General features: G+C 51.9%; 1 protein-coding gene across 1 annotated transcript; it reads left to right on the forward strand.

Annotated features, from left to right (window-relative positions):
* Nucleotides 1-10,424: 10,424 nt before the first annotated feature.
* LOC123329510 (gasdermin-C-like) lies at nucleotides 10,425-13,727 on the forward strand. The gene is made up of 2 exons (XM_044928826.1): nucleotides 10,425-10,716; nucleotides 13,253-13,727. Exons 1-2 carry the CDS (start codon nucleotides 10,597-10,599, stop codon nucleotides 13,517-13,519), a joined length of 387 nt encoding a protein of 128 aa, XP_044784761.1. The 5' UTR covers nucleotides 10,425-10,596; the 3' UTR covers nucleotides 13,520-13,727.
* Nucleotides 13,728-20,947: the final 7,220 nt, after the last annotated feature.

A 20,947-nucleotide genomic window follows, 5' to 3' on the forward strand; every position in this document is an offset into this window, starting at 1 on the left:
GATCAAACCTACATCTCTGACGTCTCCTGCATTGGCAGGCGGGTTCTTTACCACTAGCCCCACCTGGGAAGCCCACAAATGTCTTCTGGGTCCTCTAAATTCATTTTACCTTGTCTATTACCTATAATCTCTCCTTTTCCCTTTTGCATTCTCTGAGATCATGCAGGGCTTTCCTCAATGTCTCTGAGTCGGCCCTCAACTGCAATCATCATTCTATTGCTTTTCTAATTTCTTAGCTCAGAAATTGTCATCCTGATATTCAATTTGGTCCCTTAGCTTTGCAATCTCCCTTTTGGCTGAAGTCTTGTCTCTTCTTCTCATCTTTAAGGTCTTGTTTTACTGAGATTATTTCACTTCAATACAAAATAATTAAGGACACTGTGGGCTCTTCTTTAACTTCTCTACCTGAATGGATTCTGCTGCTGTCTTTCTTTCCTCTAGTGTTTGCATAGATGCCACATAACCCTTTTTTAATTCATCTTGCTTGTCCCCAGGCAGGATGCGAAAGCATGAGATATTGGTCCCAAATAGCCGAGATGCATATGAAAGGAAAGATTTCAGTGAGCCCAGACTACATCTTCGCATACACAGAAAAAGCGCTAAATTCCTTAACTTGACATATCTGGTCTCTTTAATTAATGGTGATCTTCTGATGTTCAGACTACCTGCACTTGGTTGCAAAGCTCCTATATGTACTAGCTCCTCCCTCGCCTCCTTGGAGCAGTTTCTCAGAGCTATCTGAAGCATGTCTCCTGGGTTGCAGTCCTCATTTTGCCCCCAAATAAAACATAAATCACAACTCTCACCTTGTGCAAATTGTTTCCAACACCAGCATGAGTGCCTCTGTCCAAACCCCCTCTCTGCCCGAAGTTAGAGGTAGGAAGTTTTTCTTTCTTCCACATCACCTGAACTGAGACCTGTGTCTCTTCCAACACAAAAGACTGTTTGGAGCCTGTTTCTACTGGCGTGAAAAAAAGAAAGGACTTACCTGGGCTCTGAGAAGTCCTGCACAGTTGGCCTGGACTCTGTCCTGTCTTGTACGGATTTGCTAAATGCCCGGAGCTTGGGTTCCCGCACCCAGGAGAGGCATTTGCTTGTCTCTCCACACAGAACACCCAGAGTCTTCAGAGGGGTCAGTGTGTGGTGGGAAGGGGTTCAGGACGCTTAGCTTCCTTTAGAGAGTTCACCCGGCTTGTCTGGGGAAGAAGAGGCGAGCTGGCTACCGGTGTGGTTATTCTTCTCATTAATATGGCTTTGCTTCCCCCCAAACACTTCCTTGTGTTCAGGGTCAGCCCCTCTTCCCAGAAGCGATGCCTCGTCTTCTCCTCCCCGATCCCATCTCCCCTTCCTACAAGGTCTCAACCAAGCAGATGAGAACGAAAGATTTATTTTGTAAAACTCCGGGACTTCCCTGGTGGCTCAGTGGTAAGGAATCCACCTGACAATGCAGCAGGCATGGGTTTGATCCCTGGTGCAGGAAGATCCCACATGTTGTGGGGCAACTAAGCCAGAGCGCCACAACCACTGAGCCTGTGCTCTAAGGTCCACAATTACTGAAGCCCGCGGGCCCTAGAGTCCGTGCGGCACAAGAGACGCCACTGCAATGAGAAGCCTGAGCACAACTGGAGAGGCGCCAGCGCAGCCGCGAAGACCCAGCACAAAGATAAATAAATAAACCTGTGGCCTTGGGCTCAGAGCCCGTAAAGCGGTGCAAGGCACCTCAGCCTCCCCCTGTTCCCCAGAAGATCTTGTTTGACTCCTGCTGTTTTCCCCGGTATTGAAAAGTTCTTGGGTTTTTTGTTTGTTTATGTCATGATAATTAACTCTGGGTGCCTATTGCTCTCTTTTCTCTTTCCACCCAGCAAAAAGACAACAGAAGGACACATCTGGAAGTCTCTCATGTCACTAGAGGGGCACACAAGTTGCCAGAGAGAGCCTCTTTTTCATGGGACGTTCCAGGTCAACCTTCGCCTCCCCTTCTCTCCCACCTGGGAGTTATGAGCACGGTCTTTCCCAGTTGACTCCTTTCTGCCATGAAGGAGACTAGAGGATTCTTCCTGGGGACCTGGCACAAGAGAAAGTCCTACTGATGCAGATGTTCGGTTTCCACAGAGAAAGGCACAGCAGAGATCCTCAGCGTTGGGTACACACAGAAATCAACGGGGGTGCTTTAAAAATTACTAATGCCGGGTCCCACCCCCACAAGTCTGATTTAGTTGTTTTGCAGCGAGCGCAGGTATCAGGCGGTTCAAGATCTCCCCAGCTGATTCTAACCCGCAACCAAGCTGAGCACTCTGCTGCCTGCCTGCCAGTGAAGCTCAGTCACTAAGCTCCACCCACTGCTCAGTTTCCAGTCTGATTTTTGACGCCCCTCCCCCAAAATGGGAGCCGACAAGCATCATCAGATATCTGAGAAACAGATGAGGCCAAAACTAACAAAAAGCATCTGGTGGCTCAATGGTAAAGAATCCACCTGCCAATGCAGGAGACACGAGTTCAGTTCCCAGGTTGGAAAGATTCCCTGGAGAAGGAAAGACGGATGCAGGCCTGCCTGGACCTGACAGCTGTATCACAGCTGTGCCTAGTTATTGCCAAGCGGGAATGTGGGCTCCACGGCACCGCTTTTGTTTTTTGTGATTTTTTTTTTTTTTTTTTTTTGAGAAAAGCTAAAACTTGGGTTTTGAGGGCTCAGTCAGTCAAGTATTCACCTGCTAATGCAGGAAACCTGCGTTTGACCCCTCGGACAGGAAGATGCCCTGGAGAAGAAAATGGCAACCCATGCCAGTTTTCTTGCCTGGGAAATCCCATGGACAGAGCAGCCTGGCAGGCTACCAACAGCAGCATGGCAAAACAGTTGGACACGACTTAGCAACTAAACAACAAAATTTTAAAAGGAACATTGAGAAAACAGAGCTCTTAAAAATTAAAACTATTATCACAGAAATGAAATTCAAGATTAGAGGATACAGTTGAAGAAATTTCCCAAAAAGTAGAGCCAAAAGCCACAGGATAAAAATGAGAAAAAAAATTTAGAAGGGCAGTTTAGGAAGGCGAACATTTGGATAAAACAGGCCCCTTCTCCCAAAAGAGAACACACACACAAGGAAACATCAAGAAAACAATTCAAGAAAATACCCCATAATTAGGACACAAATTTCAAGAGTTAAAGAGCCCATTGACTGCCTAGCACAAATATTGATACATGAAAAGGAGCTCATACCACAACATTTCAGGGACATTTCAGAACCTGTGGGATGAAGTGAAAATCCAGAGGGAAAAAACAGGTTATTTACAAAAGATCAGACACGAGAATGCCGTTAAAATACAACCACTGCAGACTAGAGGCAATGGAGCAAGGGCTTCCTAAATTTGGTGGAAAATTATTTCCAATTTAGTAGTCTATATCATGAAGGTAGAATAAGGATATTTTCGACCAAAGTTGTTTTTTTTAATAACTGCCCATGTTCCCTTTTCCAGAACGTTGTAAGAGGATGTTGTACATCTAAGTGATACGAAGCCTTGGGAGAGATTTCTCCAGGAGTATGAAACTGATAAAATACCTGAAACCTGGGCATAAGAGGAGGAGATGTAAGCATTTGGTGGAGTTTGGATTTAATTAGATATAAGTACATAGAAAATAGAAAGAAAAGGGAAAAAGGACAAGAAACTATTGAAATCCTCCTGGAAATAAAAAATAATTACAGTTTATTAATAGCTGAGTAGAGTTTACAGAGTCACAGTAACAGTGAAAAACAAAGAGAATTATAACTCAAGAGGAGGGGTGGGACTCGTGCGGGTATAGGGGGAGGGGGGCCCTAAATTGTTTTTCCCTGGTGGAAGTCCGCGTTTAATGCCTACAACTGAGCAAGCTTATTGTTTAAGTAAGGACAGATTCAAAAGACCACATCTTGTATTATCTCATTTACTTGAAATACCTAGACTAGGCAAATCCATAAAGCACATTAGTGGTTGGGATGGGGCTCTTGGGGGGCGGTGATAAGAATGTTGTAAGGTCGACTCAGTGGCGGCTCCCCAATCCTGTGAAAGTGCTCACAACCTCTGAACTGGACACTGATCCTGTGAAAGTGCTCACAGCCACTGAACTGGACACTGATCCTGTGAAAGTGCTCACAGCCTCTGAACTGGACACTGATCCTGTGAAAGTGCTCACAGCCTCTGAACTGGACACTGATCCTGTGAAAGTGCTCACAGCCACTGAACTGGACACTGATCCTGTGAAAGTGCTCACAGCCTCTGAACTGGACACTGATCCTGTGAAAGTGCTCACAGCCTCTGAACTGGACACTGATCCTGTGAAAGTGCTCACAGCCACTGAACTGGACACTGATCCTGTGAAAGTGCTCACAGCCACTGAACTGGACACTGATCCTGTGAAAGTGCTCACAGCCACTGAACTGGACACTGATCCTGGGAAAGTGCTCACAGCCACTGAACTGGACACTGATCCTGTGAAAGTGCTCACAGCCACTGAACTGGACACTGATCCTGGGAAAGTGCTCACAGCCACTGAACTGGACACTGATCCTGTGAAAGTGCTCACAGCCACTGAACTGGACACTGATCCTGTGAAAGTGCTCACAGCCACTGAACTGGACACTGATCCTGGGAAAGTGCTCACAGCCACTGAATTGGACACTGAAGTGTGTGTGAATTACAGTGAACTCAATACAGTCCTTAAAAAGAGAGAAAACAACAACACAAAGAGTTCAAAGTGATGTCTCTGGGGAGGAGCTGGGGGGTGGGTGGGGGGCTGGTGGAGAAGGGGGCATCTGAGGTTTAAAAAAAATTACAAACCTGGGAACAATTTGATTCTTTAAATCACATGAAAGAAAAACAGCATGCATATTAATATTAGTGTACATCCACGCACCCTTGTTGAAAGCCGGAGACTCACCCCCATGGGTTAGGGTCAGGGGTCAGAGGGAGGGGTGGGAGACTTCACGCCCCCCTGGGGGCTATGAGCCGGGCTGGAAACCCCGGTGGTCCGGGCGGGTATCCGAGAGGGCTCCTGTGTGGGGCGCAGCCTGGGGTTCAGGACAGTCACCCCGTCACTCAGAGCCTCAGGTAGGGACTGGGGGGACCGGGACCCAGGTCCTGGGGGACAACGGGGTTGAGCGCGAGAGTTCCTCCAGCGGCCTCCTCCAGAGAGGTCGCCCCCAGCACCCCGCTGCCCTCTCCCTGCGCCGCTCTCCCTCCACGGACCCCTTTTCTTCAGAGAGCCTCTCTCTCTCTCTCTCTCTCTCTCTTTAAAAAGAAACCAAAAAAAAAACCCCGTTTCTTCATAAACCAACCTCCATTAAACACTTTGTTATTCTATTGTGTCTTCTCAAAAGGTAGAATGGTTGTTCTACTAAGTCAATTAAGTCTTCACACTGACCTATGACAGTTTCAGTAGTCACATTTGTTCTTTTACATTAGATTTATACTCAGCTTTGATATGTTTCAGTTCACTTCAGTCACTCAGTCGTGTCCGACTCTTTGCAATCCCATGAATCGCAGCACGCCAGGCCTCCCTGTCCATCACCAACTACCGGAGTTCACTCAGACTTGTCCATCGAGTCAGTGATGCCATCCAGCCATCTCATCCTCTGTCGTCCCCTTCTCCTCCTGCCCCCAATCCCTCCCAGCATCAGGGTTTTTTCCAATGAGTCAACTCTTTGCATGAGGTGGCCAAAGTACTGGAGTTTCAGCTTCAGCATCAGTCCTTCCAATGAATATTCAGGACTGATTTCCTTTAGGACAGACTAGTTGGATCTCCTTGCAGTCCAAGGGACTCTCAAGAGTCTTCTCCAACACCACAGTTCAAAAGCATCAATTCTTCGGCACTCAGCCTTCTTCACAGTCCAACTCTCACATCCATACATGACCACAGGAAAAACCATAGCCTTGACTAGACGGACCTTTGTTGGCAAAGTAATGTCTCTGCTTTTGAATATGCTATCTAGGTTGGTCATAACTTTCCTTCCAAGGAGTAAGCGTCTTTTAATTTCATGGCTGCAGTCACCATCTGCAGTGATTTTGGAGCCCAAAAAAATAAAGTCTGACACTGTTTCCACTGTTTCCCCATCTATTCCAATGGGACCGGATGCCATGATCTTAGTTTTCTGAATGTTGAGCTTTAAGCCAACTTTTTCACTCTCCACTTTCACTTTTCATCAAGAGGCTTTTGAGTTCCTCTTCACTTTCTGCCATAAGGGTGGTGTCATCTGCATATCTGAGGTTATTGATATTTCTCCCTTCAATCTTGATTCCAGCTTGTGTTTCTTCCAGTCCAGCGTTTCTCATGATGTACTCTGCATATAAGTTAAATAAGCAGGGTGACAATATACAACTTTGACGTACTCCTTTTCCTATTTGGAACCAGTCTGTTGTTCCATGTCCAGTTCTAACTGTTGCTTCCTGACCTGCATACAAATTTCTCAAGAGGCAGATCAGGTGGTCTGGTATTCCCATCTCTTTCAGAATTTTCCACAATTTGTGGTGATCCACACAGTTAAAGGCTTTGGCATAGTCAATAAAGCAGAAATAGATGTTTTTCTGGAACCCTCTTGCTTTTTCCATGATCCAGTGGATGTTGGCAATTTGATCTCTGGTTCCTCTGCCTTTTCTAAAACCAGCTTGAACATCAGGAAGTTCACGGTTCATGTATTGCTGAAGCCTGGCTTGGAGAATTTTGAGCATTACTTTACTAGCATGTGAGATGAGTGCAATTGTGGAGTAGTTTGAGCATTCTTTGGCATTGCCTTTCTTTGGGATTGGAATGAAAACTGACCTTTTCCAGTCCTGTGGCCACTGCTGAGTTTTCCAAATTTGCTGGCATATTGAGTGCAGCACTTTCACAGCATCATCTTTCAGGATTTGGAATAGCTCAACTGGAATTCTATCACCTCCACTAGCTTTGTTCATAGTGATGCTTTCTAAGGCCCACTGGACTTCACATTCCAGGATGTCTGGCTCTACTAAGCACAGCACACATAAATATGTTATGAAAATATGTATATACTTCTACTTAACAAGGCACAGAGTAACATTCCCAAGGGAACAGCTGTTCAGACTGAGGCATCCTTGGTCCTGGAGTTTCTCGGGGTCCCATGCAGGCAAGTGGGGGGTGTGATTGCAAGGATGATTCCAGGGGGTTTTGACCACCTATGTTTTCTACCTACATGCTGACTTTAGCACCCAGGGGGAGAAAGCTGATGCCCCCTCCATCGAGGCCCATGCCAGGGGCACCCCCAGGCAGCATGTGCCTGCCATGGTGGAAAGAGCGCACCTTTTCCTCCCTCCTGTCCCGGCTCTCTGATGAGTAATCATCATCATCACTTTAATCACCATAATGGCTGACGTGCACCAAGTGCTTGCTGGGCAGCAGGGACCCTGTAGGGAATTTCTTTGGTAAATGCTGACCACCACTCTTGGAGGGAAAACCCTGTCATTCTTCTGCCCCTTTTAGAAATGGGGAAACTGAGGCTCCGGGACTCGAGGGCTTCTTGCCCTGGGGTCACACCAAGCCGGTAAGAGGTGGAGGCCAAACTGGGGCCTGAGGCAGAGGTCTAGTGCTGAGCCTCAGTGAACCCATCCGCTTCCAGGAGACGGTGGCGGGAGCTGTGACGGCAGGCATGAGCCTGGCACTGGGAAGCATGGGAAGGCGATGGGCAGCGGCACGGTGAGCCGCAGCTCTGTGCTGGCCGTGTGGATGCTCAGGGTGCCCCCCCACACCTAGGAGACTCTGGTGGGGGAGAGGTGGGTACATCAGCCAGGCGGGCTGGGCTCTGCTCTCCATGGGCCCAGGTCCCTGGGGCCGGGGGGCAGGAGGGGAAAGCCCCAGGGTCCCGGCCACTCAAGGGCCTGGCAAGAAGCCTTCTGAGGAGTAGCTTGGGATGGGGGAGTCCACTATTAGTAGAAAACCCAGGGGCAGGGCCCCCGCAGGGAAGAGAGAGTGGGCAGTGAGAGGGACTCACGTTAAGTCAGAGGTTTCAAACCCCTGGGTGTTTTTAAGGCCAGAAAAAGAAACAGAAGTGCAGTAGCTACCAAGGGTGGGGCAACAGGGCGCAGTGGGGACTCCGGCAAACTGGGGGACACAGGCCTGCTGAAGCTGATAGCTGCGCCTGCTTATTGCCCCGCGGGAAGGTGAGCTCCGTGACATTGCTTTTTTGGTTTTTTTTTTTTTTGAAAAAAGCTAAAACTGGGGTTTTGGTGACTCAGTCCGTAAAGAATCTGCCCACAGCATGGGAGACGGTGGTTTAACCCCTGTGGGTCAGGAAGATCCTCTGGAGAAGGAAATAGCAATCCACTCCAGTATTTCTTGCCTGGGAAATTCCATGGACAGAGGAGCCTGGCAGGCTACAGTCCAGGGGGTCGCAAGAGTTAGACACAACTGAATGACTACATCACCACTACCACCAATTTTAATATTATCTCAAAACTTTTAAACACTACATGAACCATAGAATATATGCCTTTTGCTCAATTCAGCTGGAAAGAGCCCAGTGGTAGTAACCTCTGGGCTGGTCATTTTAAGTCTTGCAGAAGACAGATGTCTCAGGTGGTGGATGTTTCCAACCACCCCCACCTGACCTTGAATTTTAGTCCTGACTACAGGCCAGGCCCCTGCTGTAACGCCCCCCACGCCCCGCCCATATCAGCATAGAGTCCAGGCTGCCCATGGCGGAAGGCCCCAGTACAGGGGAGCCCTAGAGAGCACCCCCCAAGCTCTGTCTCTTCTCTTGCCCCCACCTGCACCCCTGGCAGGAAACTGAGGACTCCAAGACCCTCGTTCCTCCAGGAGCTGCAGAGCCGGAAGGAGAAGGAGAGCCTGTATGTGGTGACCGAGGCCATGGAGGCCACGCGGGACGCCACGTTTCAGAGCCGAGCAGAGGGAGCCGGGCGGCTGTCTCTCCTCCAGCTGGGCCACGTCCAGGTGCAGGGGGTGCCCTGGGGGCGCAAACGTGGTGTGCCGGGTGCTGAAAGCCACCAAGGAGCCCACCCCTCACTCCTGGCAAACCACCCCATCTCACCCAGGAGTGTGGAGTCCCTGGGCCTTTGTGTCAACTCTGCATTTTAGAACCACCTGGAGAGGTGTCTTGTTGGTCTTTGACTTTTTAAAAATACCAGTTCACACACACACACAGAATTTTCACTGGTGTGGACTAGGACCCAGTCGCTGGTGTTCCTACTCTCCCAGGTGAGTCTTACCTGCTGCTGGGGAGCAGTATTGTAGTGCAGGGAGGTTTCTCATCAACTTTGAAATTGGGTGTGTCTGAGTGCGAACCCCAGCTCTGTCCCTGGCTGGCTGTGTGGCCCTGGGCAAGTCACTTGGCCCTATGAGCTTGACTTCTCTGGTCCATGAACCTGGGCTGGAATCAGGGTGAGACTCTGCAGCGATGTGAGAAGAGTGCCCTGGATGTGCCAAGGGCAGGGACTGGCAGGGTTCCTTCGACATGCCTTCAAGACCCAGACCTGCTCCTCACCAGCTCTGTTCTTCTGCCATGAAGCGTCCATGGCTGCCTCTGGTCCCCACTGTGATGGGGGAGGCAGGGCCCCGAGTTGCACTCACAGCATCACCTCCGGGCCCCACCTCTCACCATCCCCATAAGTGCAGGTGAGGGCTGGTCACCTGGAGGTCAGTTTCCAGGCCACCATACTGAATACGGTCCGGGAGTTTGGACGTTGTACGGAACGGTCTCCATACTCTTGTCTCATCCGTTCCTCAGGATAGTTCCCTTGCTTCTCGGTAGCACTTCTCCAGTGGGATCCAGTGCTGACGGTGGCACCACTGGTCCCACCTCGGGAGTCCCAGCTTCCGGAGAGCCCCTTCGTCAGCTGCCCACTGACAGAGGACGACCTATGGAGGTTCTCAAACTGCCACGCCCCAGGCTTCCAGCTCAGCCCTTCCCGAAGTGAACCCTCCAAACTCTGGACAACACTTAGTGAGGCAAAATAAAACTCGTTTCTTTGCAGTGGGAACTTTGAGCGCTTTTGCCATGCTACCATGGATTGCTTTGACCCCAGAAAGCTTTGGGGTTTTTGGAAATGTCTCATGTGCAACATATTTTGCAGAGTGCCTTCCTGCTGTGCCCGAGTGACCCCTGCCTTTGCACTTTTCTCTCCTCCAACCTCAACAGCCCCTGGTCATCAGGTTGGCCTCCTGCAGCCCCTCCCCCTGTGCCTGCCATGCCCTGCTCCTGTTTAGCCCTGAGACCCCTTCCTGCAGGTCCTAGAATCTCCCCGCCCCCTCCCAGCTGCAGGGTCAGAGCACCATGCCCGAGGAGGAGGCAGCGGGCATCCCAGGGCACTGTCTTGGCCTATAGGGTGCTGCAGCTGGTGATGGAGGAGGATCGCTGGGGCACGTGGAGGCCGGAGGAGCTGGTGGAGGAGGGGCAGCTGCTGAGTAAGGGGCAGGAAGAGGGAGAGGGAGGCTGTTTCCTCATGGGCCTGAGCACTCAGGTGCCTTTCGTAGCGGGCTTCCAGGCCAGATCTCAGGGAGGCCTCAACACCCCGCCTGTGCCCAGCTTGCCCCGAAGGGTGGGGATGGGGCCGGGGCATTGGACCTGAAGAAGGGAGAGACAAGAGAATCACATGGACTGGGGTGGGCCTGCTCATCGGTGGTCCAGGGACTTTTCTCTTTTCTCTATCCCCGCTTCCACGCCGCTGTTCTGTACCTGCCTGAAGGGAAGCTCTGTAGAAATGCCAGTGGAGGTGAGTGACCCCTGCCGGGAGCTCAGGAACCCAGCCAGAAATCACCGCCTCTCCAGAGAAGGCCCTGACCCCGTTGTCGGGCCCCCTCCTGCCCCACGCAGTCGCCCCATCACTGGGGGGCAGGGAGAGCCCTGTGTCCTCTCCCCGGGGGGATGGAGATGCGCTCAAAACCCCAGGACCAGGCTGTGGGCAGGATGGTGAGCACGGGGCTCATGGGCCGGCTCCAGCCGTGGTCTCCCCACCGCACAAGGGGAGGGTGGGGCTTTCTTCCCAGGTCGGGAAGATCAGTGGTGATGTCTGGGCAGCACTGGGTACCTGGAAGGCTCTTCAGAGGCAGCCTATATGGTTAATAAAACAGGGGTAGGAAGGCAGGGCCCTCTGGCCACCCTGCCAGATCCACCCACGCACCCGCCTCTGCAGGGGTGCTGAGACCCTGAGAAGCCCTGACTTAGCCATCCCGGAGGGGCGATGGGGTGAAGGGGGGCTCAGTCTGGGGGTCCGAGGAACAAACAGAGCAGGGCAGAGAAGTGGCCTCTCCTTGAGCTGAAGCATCAGCCCTGGGCAGGGTGAGCGACTGAGGAGGAGGAGAGGGAGGTGGTGGAAGGCGGAAGGTGAGGATAAGTCCCGTGGGTGTGCAGCGCCTGGCATGCAGTAGGTGTTCAGAACATGCTGAGTGCCTACTGTGTACCAGGGAAGGCAGGAGGGGTGAGCACATCCGGGACTGATCAGGGCGGGGCTGGCGCCGGGCAGGAGTCTGGGCACAGGACACAGCGGTGCTAACACCTCCACCCACAGCCAGGGCCCCTGGCGAGGAGCCTGGCCTCCAGGATCTGAGGAGGCAGGCGGGGGCTCAGCTGGAGGCCCTGGCCAGGCTGCCCCCGGAGCCACGGCTCTCCCTGCTGGGCGCCCTCCGGGAGCTGCTCCAGAGCCCCTGGGCCCTGCAGGAGCTCAAAGACAAGGTGAGGGGCCCGGTGGTCAGGGCAGGGAGGGGGCGGCGGGGATGAGCAGCAGGAACGGGAGATGCTCTGGGTCTTGGTGGCACACGACCTCTCAGGACCCCGCTGACTGGGCGCCAGCTGGCCCCAGCTGTTGTGCGAGGTTCTTCCTGAACCCCAAGGAGGGACCGCGGTCCAGTGCTGCTGACGCTGAACCCAGGCTCGTCCCAGCCTCCCTGGCACCGTGAGGGGCTGGGGCCCCAGGGCGTGGGGACAGGAGCTTGGGCGGCAGGGTGCATGGACGGAGGACAGATGGGGACCCACAGTTGCCTCTCCTTGCTCTTCCTCACCGCCCCCCTGCAGCTGGAGCAGGCCTTGGACACCGGGGTGCCGGGACACCTGGGTGGCCCCGGGGGCCTCATCCTAAGCACCCTCTGGGGCCCTTCGGGTGGCCTGTCGCCCTCGAGAAGAAGGGCCATCCTCTGCATTCTCAGAGTGCTGGTCAGTAAGAGGACGCCGTGGGCGGGGGCTGGAGGAAGGGCCGGGTTCTCATGCTGGCTCAGCAGGGGGAGCCCAGGCCGGTCTTGCCATCTCCCAGTAAGTAACCACCTCGCAAAGCCACCAGTCCCAGAGGTGAGCTACTACACACGAACGCTCTTGGTCGGTGAAGCCCCCCACACACTTTTGACGGATTGTGATTTAGGAAAACTGAGGGCCATGGAGTGGTCTTACTGAAGGGCATGCAGCACTTTCAGGGCAGGCACAGTTCCCGCCTTCTAGGACCTTCTGGGGAAAGATGGCCCCAGAGATCCTGGCTGGGGCATGTCCCCACCTCAGGGCTCCAGTATCCCAGCCCGTCCTCCCTGGGGCTGCCAGGTCCCCAAGGAGAGGCCTGGGAGCTGCAGGCCTATGGTGGCCCTCACCCCCACCTCCCCGCAGCACTGAGTGCCACCCAACACTGCCTGCTGGCCCGGTGCCTGGAGAGAGGGGCCCTGCCCCAGCAGCTGGAGCTGGTGAGAGCCTGGGGCAGGGGCATGGGGGGTGCACTGGGCTCCGACCCCTGTGGACCCCGACCACCAAGGCAGCCACACGCAGGCGCATTCAGAGGTTAGGCTGGGTTCCTGCCTTGTGTCTGGCCCTCTGCTTGGGCCTGAGAACACAGGCTGGTCAAGTGGAGACTCCAACAGGTGATCGCAGACAGTGCCCAGAATGGGAGATGCACTGGGTCCTGTGTAGCTTATGTTGGCAGCTGTGGGGGGCCAGGGGTGTTTCCAAAAGGGGGCCCCTCCATGCAATTCAGGGATTAATGGATGAAGAGATGGGGTGGGTTTCCAGGCAGAACAGTGTATGCAGGGGCTGGGAGCACTGGGAGTGCTGGAAACCAAGGCCCCTGGCAGTGCAGGGAAGGGCGCGTATGGGGGGCATGGTCCTTGGAGCCCCACTTCTGCAGGGAGCAAGGCCCCAGGCTCAGGTGTGGTGGCAGGGATGGGGTGGGGCGTGGGGGTCAATGATCAGAGGCCCCAGGCTCCCACCCTCAGGGCGGGTCCCACTGCTTCCAGCCTTGGGAGGCCTGTGTATTTACCCTGGGTGATTCCTGGCAGGTGGCGAGCATCTTAGAGCCGAACTACAACCAGATGGAGGAAACAGGCTTCTCGCTGACCCCGGAAGTCCTCTCCTGGCTGCAGCGGGAGGACGCGGCCCTCACCCGGAGCCTGGTGGAGAGCTGTGGGCTGAAGCTGCGGGGCCCTGGCCACCCAGTCACCAGGGACCCTGAGGTGGTGCCGCAGCTGTCTGCGCTCTACGCATCCCTCGCGGGGCTGCAGCTGCTGGCCGAGCCCAGCCCCACAGCCCTCCAGGCTGGTGCCTGAGGAGGGTGCCCCAAGGGGCCCCATCACCTTGACTCCAGGGAGCGGCTGGCCCAGAGCCTCCACGCAGGTGGCCCCAGGTGACGGTGGGGCTCTGCCCAGCTCAGCTCACACTCCTCTCTCCTTCTCAGGACCGGCCCCCAGACCTCAGTCGCCCATCCAGGTCTGGGGCAGCGGGGGCCCCAGTTAGGCTAGAGTCCTACCTTGGATCAGGATTCTTCCAGGAGGGCCTGTAGAGGCTGGTACCAGAACACCCTCCCCATCACCAACAGTTGGATAGCTCTGGGCATATCCTGCCCTCTTTGTGCTTCTTTCTCCTGTAAAATCACCACCCCCCATAAAATGGGGTGATCAGAATTCCTAGCTCATAGGATTGTAGTGAAAATTTTAAAAGTTGTAAATAAAGTGTTCAGCGTAGTGCCTGGGTGTCGGCTATTTCTATGCCATGTTGTTAAGAAGGGATCGCTGTTGAGGAAGAAGTTGCACAACCTCTCTCCAGGTTAACAGAGAACTTGGCCAGCCTCCCCTTCATGTCAGCACCCTACCACTCTCCTTCAGCCTCAGTTTCCCCACCTGTAAAATGAGAGTGGTGGGTCACACTGCTCCGTTGTCACCCAGCGGCACTGTTCAGGGACTTCACTACAGACCGGGATGCAGGCTAAGGGCTGTGAGTGTTTGTGTGCGCAGTGGGCAGTGTGGGTGTGCACATGTGTGTGTCAGGCCATTCACGGGGAGCAGAAGAAGAGCCTGAGGCCAGGACCAGGTCTCCCCACTCCCAGCTCCATGCTCTTCCTAGCAGAGCCTACCCAGACGGAAACGAGTAAGCACTCAGAGGCAGAGCGATCACTCAGCAGGAGCACTTTATATATTCTCTTCTACCGATGAAATTTGTCTGACAATCAAAACAGTGGTCACTGTAAAAAAAAAGTTTCAGAAAGGAATGAAGAACATTTTAATCTATTCCACTTCTCAGAAATAACCAATATTGACATTCTGATGTCATTCCTTTCGGTATTTTTCCCATCATTCATATAAGTTATCTTGCAGTAACTTAGTTTTATACACTTACTTAAAATGTAGTATATTGCGTGCCATTCAACAGTCTCTGTAACCTGAGAAGTGAGGTTTCAGGCAAGAGGATCTTCACAGACCTCATGCCAATCTCTAGGAGGCCCTGCTCTGGAACCAGTGCACCCATGTCACGCTTTCACCACATTGGAGCGTCCTCAGTTCTGTCTGGGGAGTGTGGACAGGGGCTCCCCCTTGTGGGGAAAACAAGAACACACACTCTTTCCACTCTGCGTTGCCAGAATTGTCCAGCCCATCAAATATCTTGTTTTGCACTGTTGCTCCGTGGGGTCAGAGAGGCCCACATTTTAATAAGTTAATGAGCCACAAGTAATTTTAAAGGGATTAATGTTTAACTCACGTGGGTCTTGCTGCTGCTGCTAAGTCGCTTCAGTCGTGTCCGACTCTGTGCGACCCCATAGACGGCAGCCCACCGGGCTCCCCCGTCCCTGGGATTCTCCAGGCAAGAGTACTGGAGTGGGGTGCCATTGCTTTCTCCCATGTGTGTCTTAAAGGACATTAAATGAGTCCATATACATGATCTTCATGAAAATCCTTTCTTTCCCTCTCTGAACTTCATCACACAAACTGGCCAGTCCTCTCTTCCAGCAAGTCTTCCCTTTTGCAGGGGAGGGAATGGATGTCCAGTGGCAACAAAAGCCTTCTCTCTTATGGTCTGGTCAGCACATACTATTCTTCCATAATTATATGTCTTTAAATTAAACTTTCTTGAAAAGCAGCTTTTGTCTCAAATGAAAGGTGGTCATAAATGAACCAACACTGTACTAATTAAATCAAACTGGTTCTATTGTAGAAAGTGAGGATTCTGTCATCAAAGTTGGAGAAAAATAATATGCTGAACAAGGGCTCTGAGGCCCATAGATTCTGACTGAAAATTGGCCCTGTCAGTAGCTGTGTGACCTCAGGCAAGTCTCTTCACCTCTCTGAACATGTCTTTTCATGTTTGCGCCCCTTGAATAGCAAGCTTACATACGGTGGTTTCCTCCCTTTGGAGGACCACTGGTAAGCCCACCCACCGGCCCTGACAGGATGATTCTTGTCTGAACTCTCCTTTCAGCAGCTAAGTCTGGGGCTCCAGGAGCTGTTAGCTTGGGGCCGGCCACAGAGCTAGGACAGGTGAGCTGCCCAGCAGCCCCGGGGGTCTGGGCACAGGCGCCTCCACCGCCTTTGACCCCGGGAGCAGCTCTGTCCTCTTAGGACCCCAGAAGCCAGTGCTGCCTCGACAGCTACTCCAGGTCTGAGGTGGGACCACGGAGATTGACTTTTACAGATGGGGAAAGTGGGGCCCAGGGAAGTCGTAAAGCAAGAGAGGGGCAGCAAGGGATCAAACCTGCAGAGTGGAGACTCTCCCCTACACAGACCGTCCTGCGGTCCACCCTCCACAGCCCTACCCCTCCTCCCAGCCTCTCACGGCCAAATGCTCCCTGGAGGACCCCCCCCACCCTGCCCCCCCCACAACCAGACCAACGAATGCCAGGTGCTCGGGGCAGAAGCCCTGCCTGGAGCAAGGAACCGGTGCTTCCAGGACCTAGAAACCACCCCTCACTCTGCAGGGCACGCTCCCGGCACCTGCCCCCAGCCCCTTCCTCCCAGGTGCTCAGGCCCCAGGCCAGGATGGCCCTGGACTCCTCTCACACATCCACATCCAGTCTGTGGATGTGGGGTCTCTGGTCCCGTTCACCGCGTCCACTCAATGACCCGCCATCATTTCTGCCTCAGTTACCGCAATGGCTCACCCGGCCTCCCTGCCTCTGTCCCTGCTCACCTCATTCTGCTCCTGGCACAGCAGTTGGAGTGAACCTTATCAAATACATCAGATCCAGTCACTCCTTCGCTCTGAGCCTGCTGATGAGCAGACCGAAAGCCAGTCTTCCGGTGACCTCTACAGCTCTGCTCTCCCCTCTGGCTGCCTCTTCTCCCCATACACCCTCTTCTTACACCGAGAAAACTGCTGCTCTCCTCCAAGAAAGCCCCACTCGGTACCCATCTTCCGTCCCAGGACACTGTCTAGGTGGGCTGTGAACAGGTACTAAAATTTCTGACACCAGAATGTGCTGTGAGCACTGCTGGAATTACCACTAGACCAGAGCGTTGTTTAAAATAATTACGCTGCTAGTTTTGGTTTCAAATAGGCAGTTAATCACCTGCCCAGTTAGAGAAATGGCACTACCTCACAGTTAGTTTCAGTATTCTTGCTGGGAGAATCCCATGGACAGAAGATCCTGGCAGGTTACAGTCTATGGTGTCCCAAGAGTTGGACACGACTGAGCGACTAAGTACACACACACACAGTAAGTTCTGGCTTCCCAGATGATGCTAATGGTAAAGAGCCTGCCTGCCGTGCAGGAGACCTGAGAGATGTGGGTTCAATCCTTGCGTCTAGAAGATGCCCTGGGGGAGGAAATGGCAACCCACTCAAGTAATCCTGCCTGGAGAATTCCATGGACAGAGGAGCCTGGCTGGCTGCAGTCCATAGCGTCGCAGAGTTGGACACGACTGAAGCGATTTAGCAACAGCACACAGCACCACAGTTCAGTTCAGTTCAGTCGCTCAGTCGTGTCCTATTCTTTGCGACCCCATGAATCGCAGCACGCCAGGCCTCCCTGTCCATCACCAACTCCCGGAGTTCACTCAGACTCACGTCCATTGAGTCAGTGATGCCATCCAGCCATCTCATCCTCTGTCATCCCCTTCTCCTCCTGCCCTCAATCCCTCTCAGCATCAGGGTTTTTTCCAGTGAGTCAACTCTTCACATCAGGTGGCCAAAGTATTGGAGTTTCAGCTTTAGCATCGGTCCTTCCAAAGAACACCCAGGACTGATCTCCTTTAGAATGGACTGGTTGGATCTCCTTGCAGTCCAAGGGACTCTCAAGAGTCTTCTCCAACACCACAGTTCAAAAGCATCAATTCTTCGGCGCTCAGCTTTCTTCATAGTCCAACTCTAAGTTACTATTAATAAGTTATAGGATCTCTAAAGATCATTAAAATTGGGCATCTTTGACCAATAATACCCTCCTGGACTGAGGCAAGTAGTCAGAACTGGTGCTGGGGACAACTCTGGGGTAAGTGGAGAACCATACACGTTTGTGGACACGACACCTGAAACAGGCTACAATACAAACCTGCAATGGCACCCCACTCCAGTGCTCTTGCCTGGAGAATTCCAGGGACGGGGGAGCCTGGTGGGCTGCCGTCTCTGGGGTCGCACAGAGTCGGACACAACTGAAGCGACTTGGCGGCGGCAGCAGCACAAACATCATGATGTTTATAACGAGACTGAAGGACAGCACTCCTGGCACACACGGACAGTTCAGTACCAGCTAGCACAACCCCCAGGGCCACAGTAGAGGGGCAGGTATTTCAAACATAAAACCCCCAGGGCCACAGTAGAGGGGCAGGTATTTCAAACATTCCATTTCATAAATGCAGACACACGAGACTCATCCAAAGTTACGAGTTTTGAACACAGCTCCACCACCTTGGAAGTCTGCGTTTTAACTGTTCACATGAATACAGCATTTGGCAGACAGTATAGATAAGACATGTACTGTGTGACATGAAGTCAAACGTTAGAGATACTGTCTCCATTATCATTTTACTAACTAGGAAGATACAGTTCCAAAGAAGCAATGTGGGTAAGGTTATCTGAGTTTTAATCTACAGACCTTCCCACCGCCATCTTCTAGGATCACCATGTAAAGCCTGTGAAATACGTGAAATAAATGCTAAATTTTTTAAGAATTTATGGAGTAGCAATTACCGCCATCTCACATGGAATCAATATGGCATTTCAACTTCAAAGGCCTGGGTTTGAGCACAAATGCCTTAAGTCTAAAATATTTGGAACAATCTTAAAATAGTCCAGCATGCTTCTTAATCCACATCTCTAAAGTGGGAAAACAGGCAAGTGAAAAGTTCTGCCCACCCAGATATAAGTTGAGGGCTGCAGAAACAGGATGAAGAACACTTCACAAGGGGTGTCGCTGGTGTAAGACACGAAGCAACACTATCCCGTGAAGGAAGAGGCACCGGGGCCAGGGTACCGGATGAGTAAAGCGATACGGACCGGGCTGTGTTTTCGAGGTTGAGGGGGTAAAAGGCTTAGAGTGGTAGGAGATTCACCTGCAAAGAGCAGAGTCACACCTCCCTGGTCCAGCACACCGGGCAGACCTGCTTATTATAAAATCCTGGTCCTCTTTCCTGATGAGCCCACGGCCAGTCCCTTCATTCTGAGGATAGACATGAATAGAGATCAGACTCAGCGGACCCTCCTACTATCTGAACGGTAAATACTAAACCAAACTAAACCTACTTTCTGGAAGCAGAGATGGCTCCTTATAACACGATGCAGCACCGAGCTTCCAACACACGGAAGGTGTTGTTCCGTGGTTCCAACAACCTCAACTTCTTTGAGGTTCTCAAAGACACCTGTTCTTGGAACTAGAGATTGGTCAACTTTCTGAGGGCCATATGGCCTGTCACAAGAATTCCATTCTGCTGTTGTAATGCAAAAGCAGCCAAAAGTAACATGTAAACAAATGAGTGAGGCTGTGTTCCAGTAACATTTATGGACACTGGAATTTGAATGTCATGTATTTTACACATGCCACAAAATATAGTTTTGACTTCTGCCAAACTTTTAAACATGTAAAATCTATTCTTAGTTCATAGGCTGTACAGAAATAGATGGCAGGACTGGCTCGCAGAAGAGTTTGCTGAGGCCTGGTTGGAAGCTGAGAGAAACTTCCACTTGTTCTCTGATCGGAGACGACAAACTACATTAACTGCAAAGGCCACAGCAGTTATTACTGTTATCTATTTCCGCCACGACATGATTTTTAATTTATATCCATTCATGCACTCACACTTGGCACCTCCTTAGATCCAGGTACTGGGAAAAATCCTTGGGATGCTGAAGGGACATCAGACGAGGCTCTTTTCATGTGATGAGGAAAGTGGTCCAGTGAGACGGCAGCAGTGTTGGATGAGACACTTGCGTGAGAGTCTTAGGGTTGCCATGACTAACTAGCCTCAACTGCATGGTTTATCGAAATTCTGAAGCCAAGGTGTCAGCAGGGTTGGTTTCTTTGGCGAGGCTCTCTGGGAGAAAGTTCCCCAGCTTCCAGTGCTGCCGGTGACTCTGGGCCCTCAGTTTGCAGACACACGGCTCCCTCTACTCACGCCTCCATCTTCACATGGACTTTGCCATGTCCAGTTCCCCTTTTTCCTCTTATACTGGGTTTAGGACCCCATGTAATCCAGGATGGTCTTATCTCCAGATCCTTGACTTAATGTCAGCTGCAAATACTTTTTTCCAAATCATGGGGCACCTCTAGTTCCAGGTGGACTTACCTTCGGGGAAGGGGGACTATTTAACCTTACATCCTCTTTATTGGAAGGTGGCTCATGTTATCCCCAAGGCTTTGTCAAGGAGACGACACAAGCTGATCCTCCAAAGACAAGAGCTGCTGTTCCTCAGACGAACGTGAGGGAGGAAGGAGATGACAGGCTCAGGGACCAGTGGGGCCCAAGTGTGACACTGAGTGGAACAATCTGAGCAGCACGCAGTTGAGCCTGGCTGGGAGCAGGCTGTGGGTGGCAGAGAGGTGAGCAGGGATTCTATCACGACAGGCTGTGGGCATGGTCATCTGGTACTAGTGAGCCAGAGACATTGATGAATTCTCTGGGATTTTTCTCCCAGATAACCCTTAACCCAGCATGGGTGGACGAGACAAACTTTAAGCAGCTTCTCCCCATTAGGACACTTTATGGTTAAGATTTATGGTCTTAAAGTAATAAGCACATGACGTTTCCTACCACTAGCGACACTGCGGCCTTCAGTTTCTCCTGGGAAGTCCGTCGTATCCTCTCTCTCCTCCCAGTATTCAGGACCGTTCTTCCCTCCACATACGATTTCAAGTTGCTACCTTCCAGCTCCTGAGAACTGCCCTTCAAGCAAAAGTATAGTTTCCCTTCTGTTGCTACATCCATGCAAGCATACATCAAGGATAAAAGTCAAGTGTGACAAGATTACTAGGTCTTATCTTTTGGTAAAGAATCCGCCTGCAATGCAGGGTTTGATCCCTGGGTCAGGAAGATCCCCTGGAGAAGGAAATAGCTACCCACTCCAGTATTCTTGCCTGGAGAAACCCATGGACAGAGAAGCCTGGTAGGCCATGGTCCAAAGGGTCACAAAGAGAAAAGGACTTGGTGGCTAAACCACCACCACCACTAGTCTTGTTGTACTCAGCAAGATTTTAAAAGCAATTAAAGTAATTAAAAAATACTAAAAGAAGGGGAAAAATGTACCGTACACATACATTCCAAAAAATACACATAGGG

The sequence above is a fragment of the Bubalus bubalis genome, chromosome 15 (assembly GCF_019923935.1).
Source record: "Bubalus bubalis isolate 160015118507 breed Murrah chromosome 15, NDDB_SH_1, whole genome shotgun sequence".
NCBI classification, from domain to species: domain Eukaryota; kingdom Metazoa; phylum Chordata; class Mammalia; order Artiodactyla; family Bovidae; genus Bubalus; species Bubalus bubalis.

What these genes read in the sequence shown, in the direction of transcription:
- LOC123329510 (XM_044928826.1), top strand. Translation starts at nt 10,597, where the DNA reads ATGGACTGGGGTGGGCCTGCTCATCGGTGGTCCAGGGACTTTTCTCTT. An exon ending in CTGTAGAAATGCCAGTGGAG is followed by an intron (nt 10,717 to 13,252) that starts GTGAGTGACCCC and finishes GATTCCTGGCAG; the next exon opens with GTGGCGAGCATCTTAGAGCC.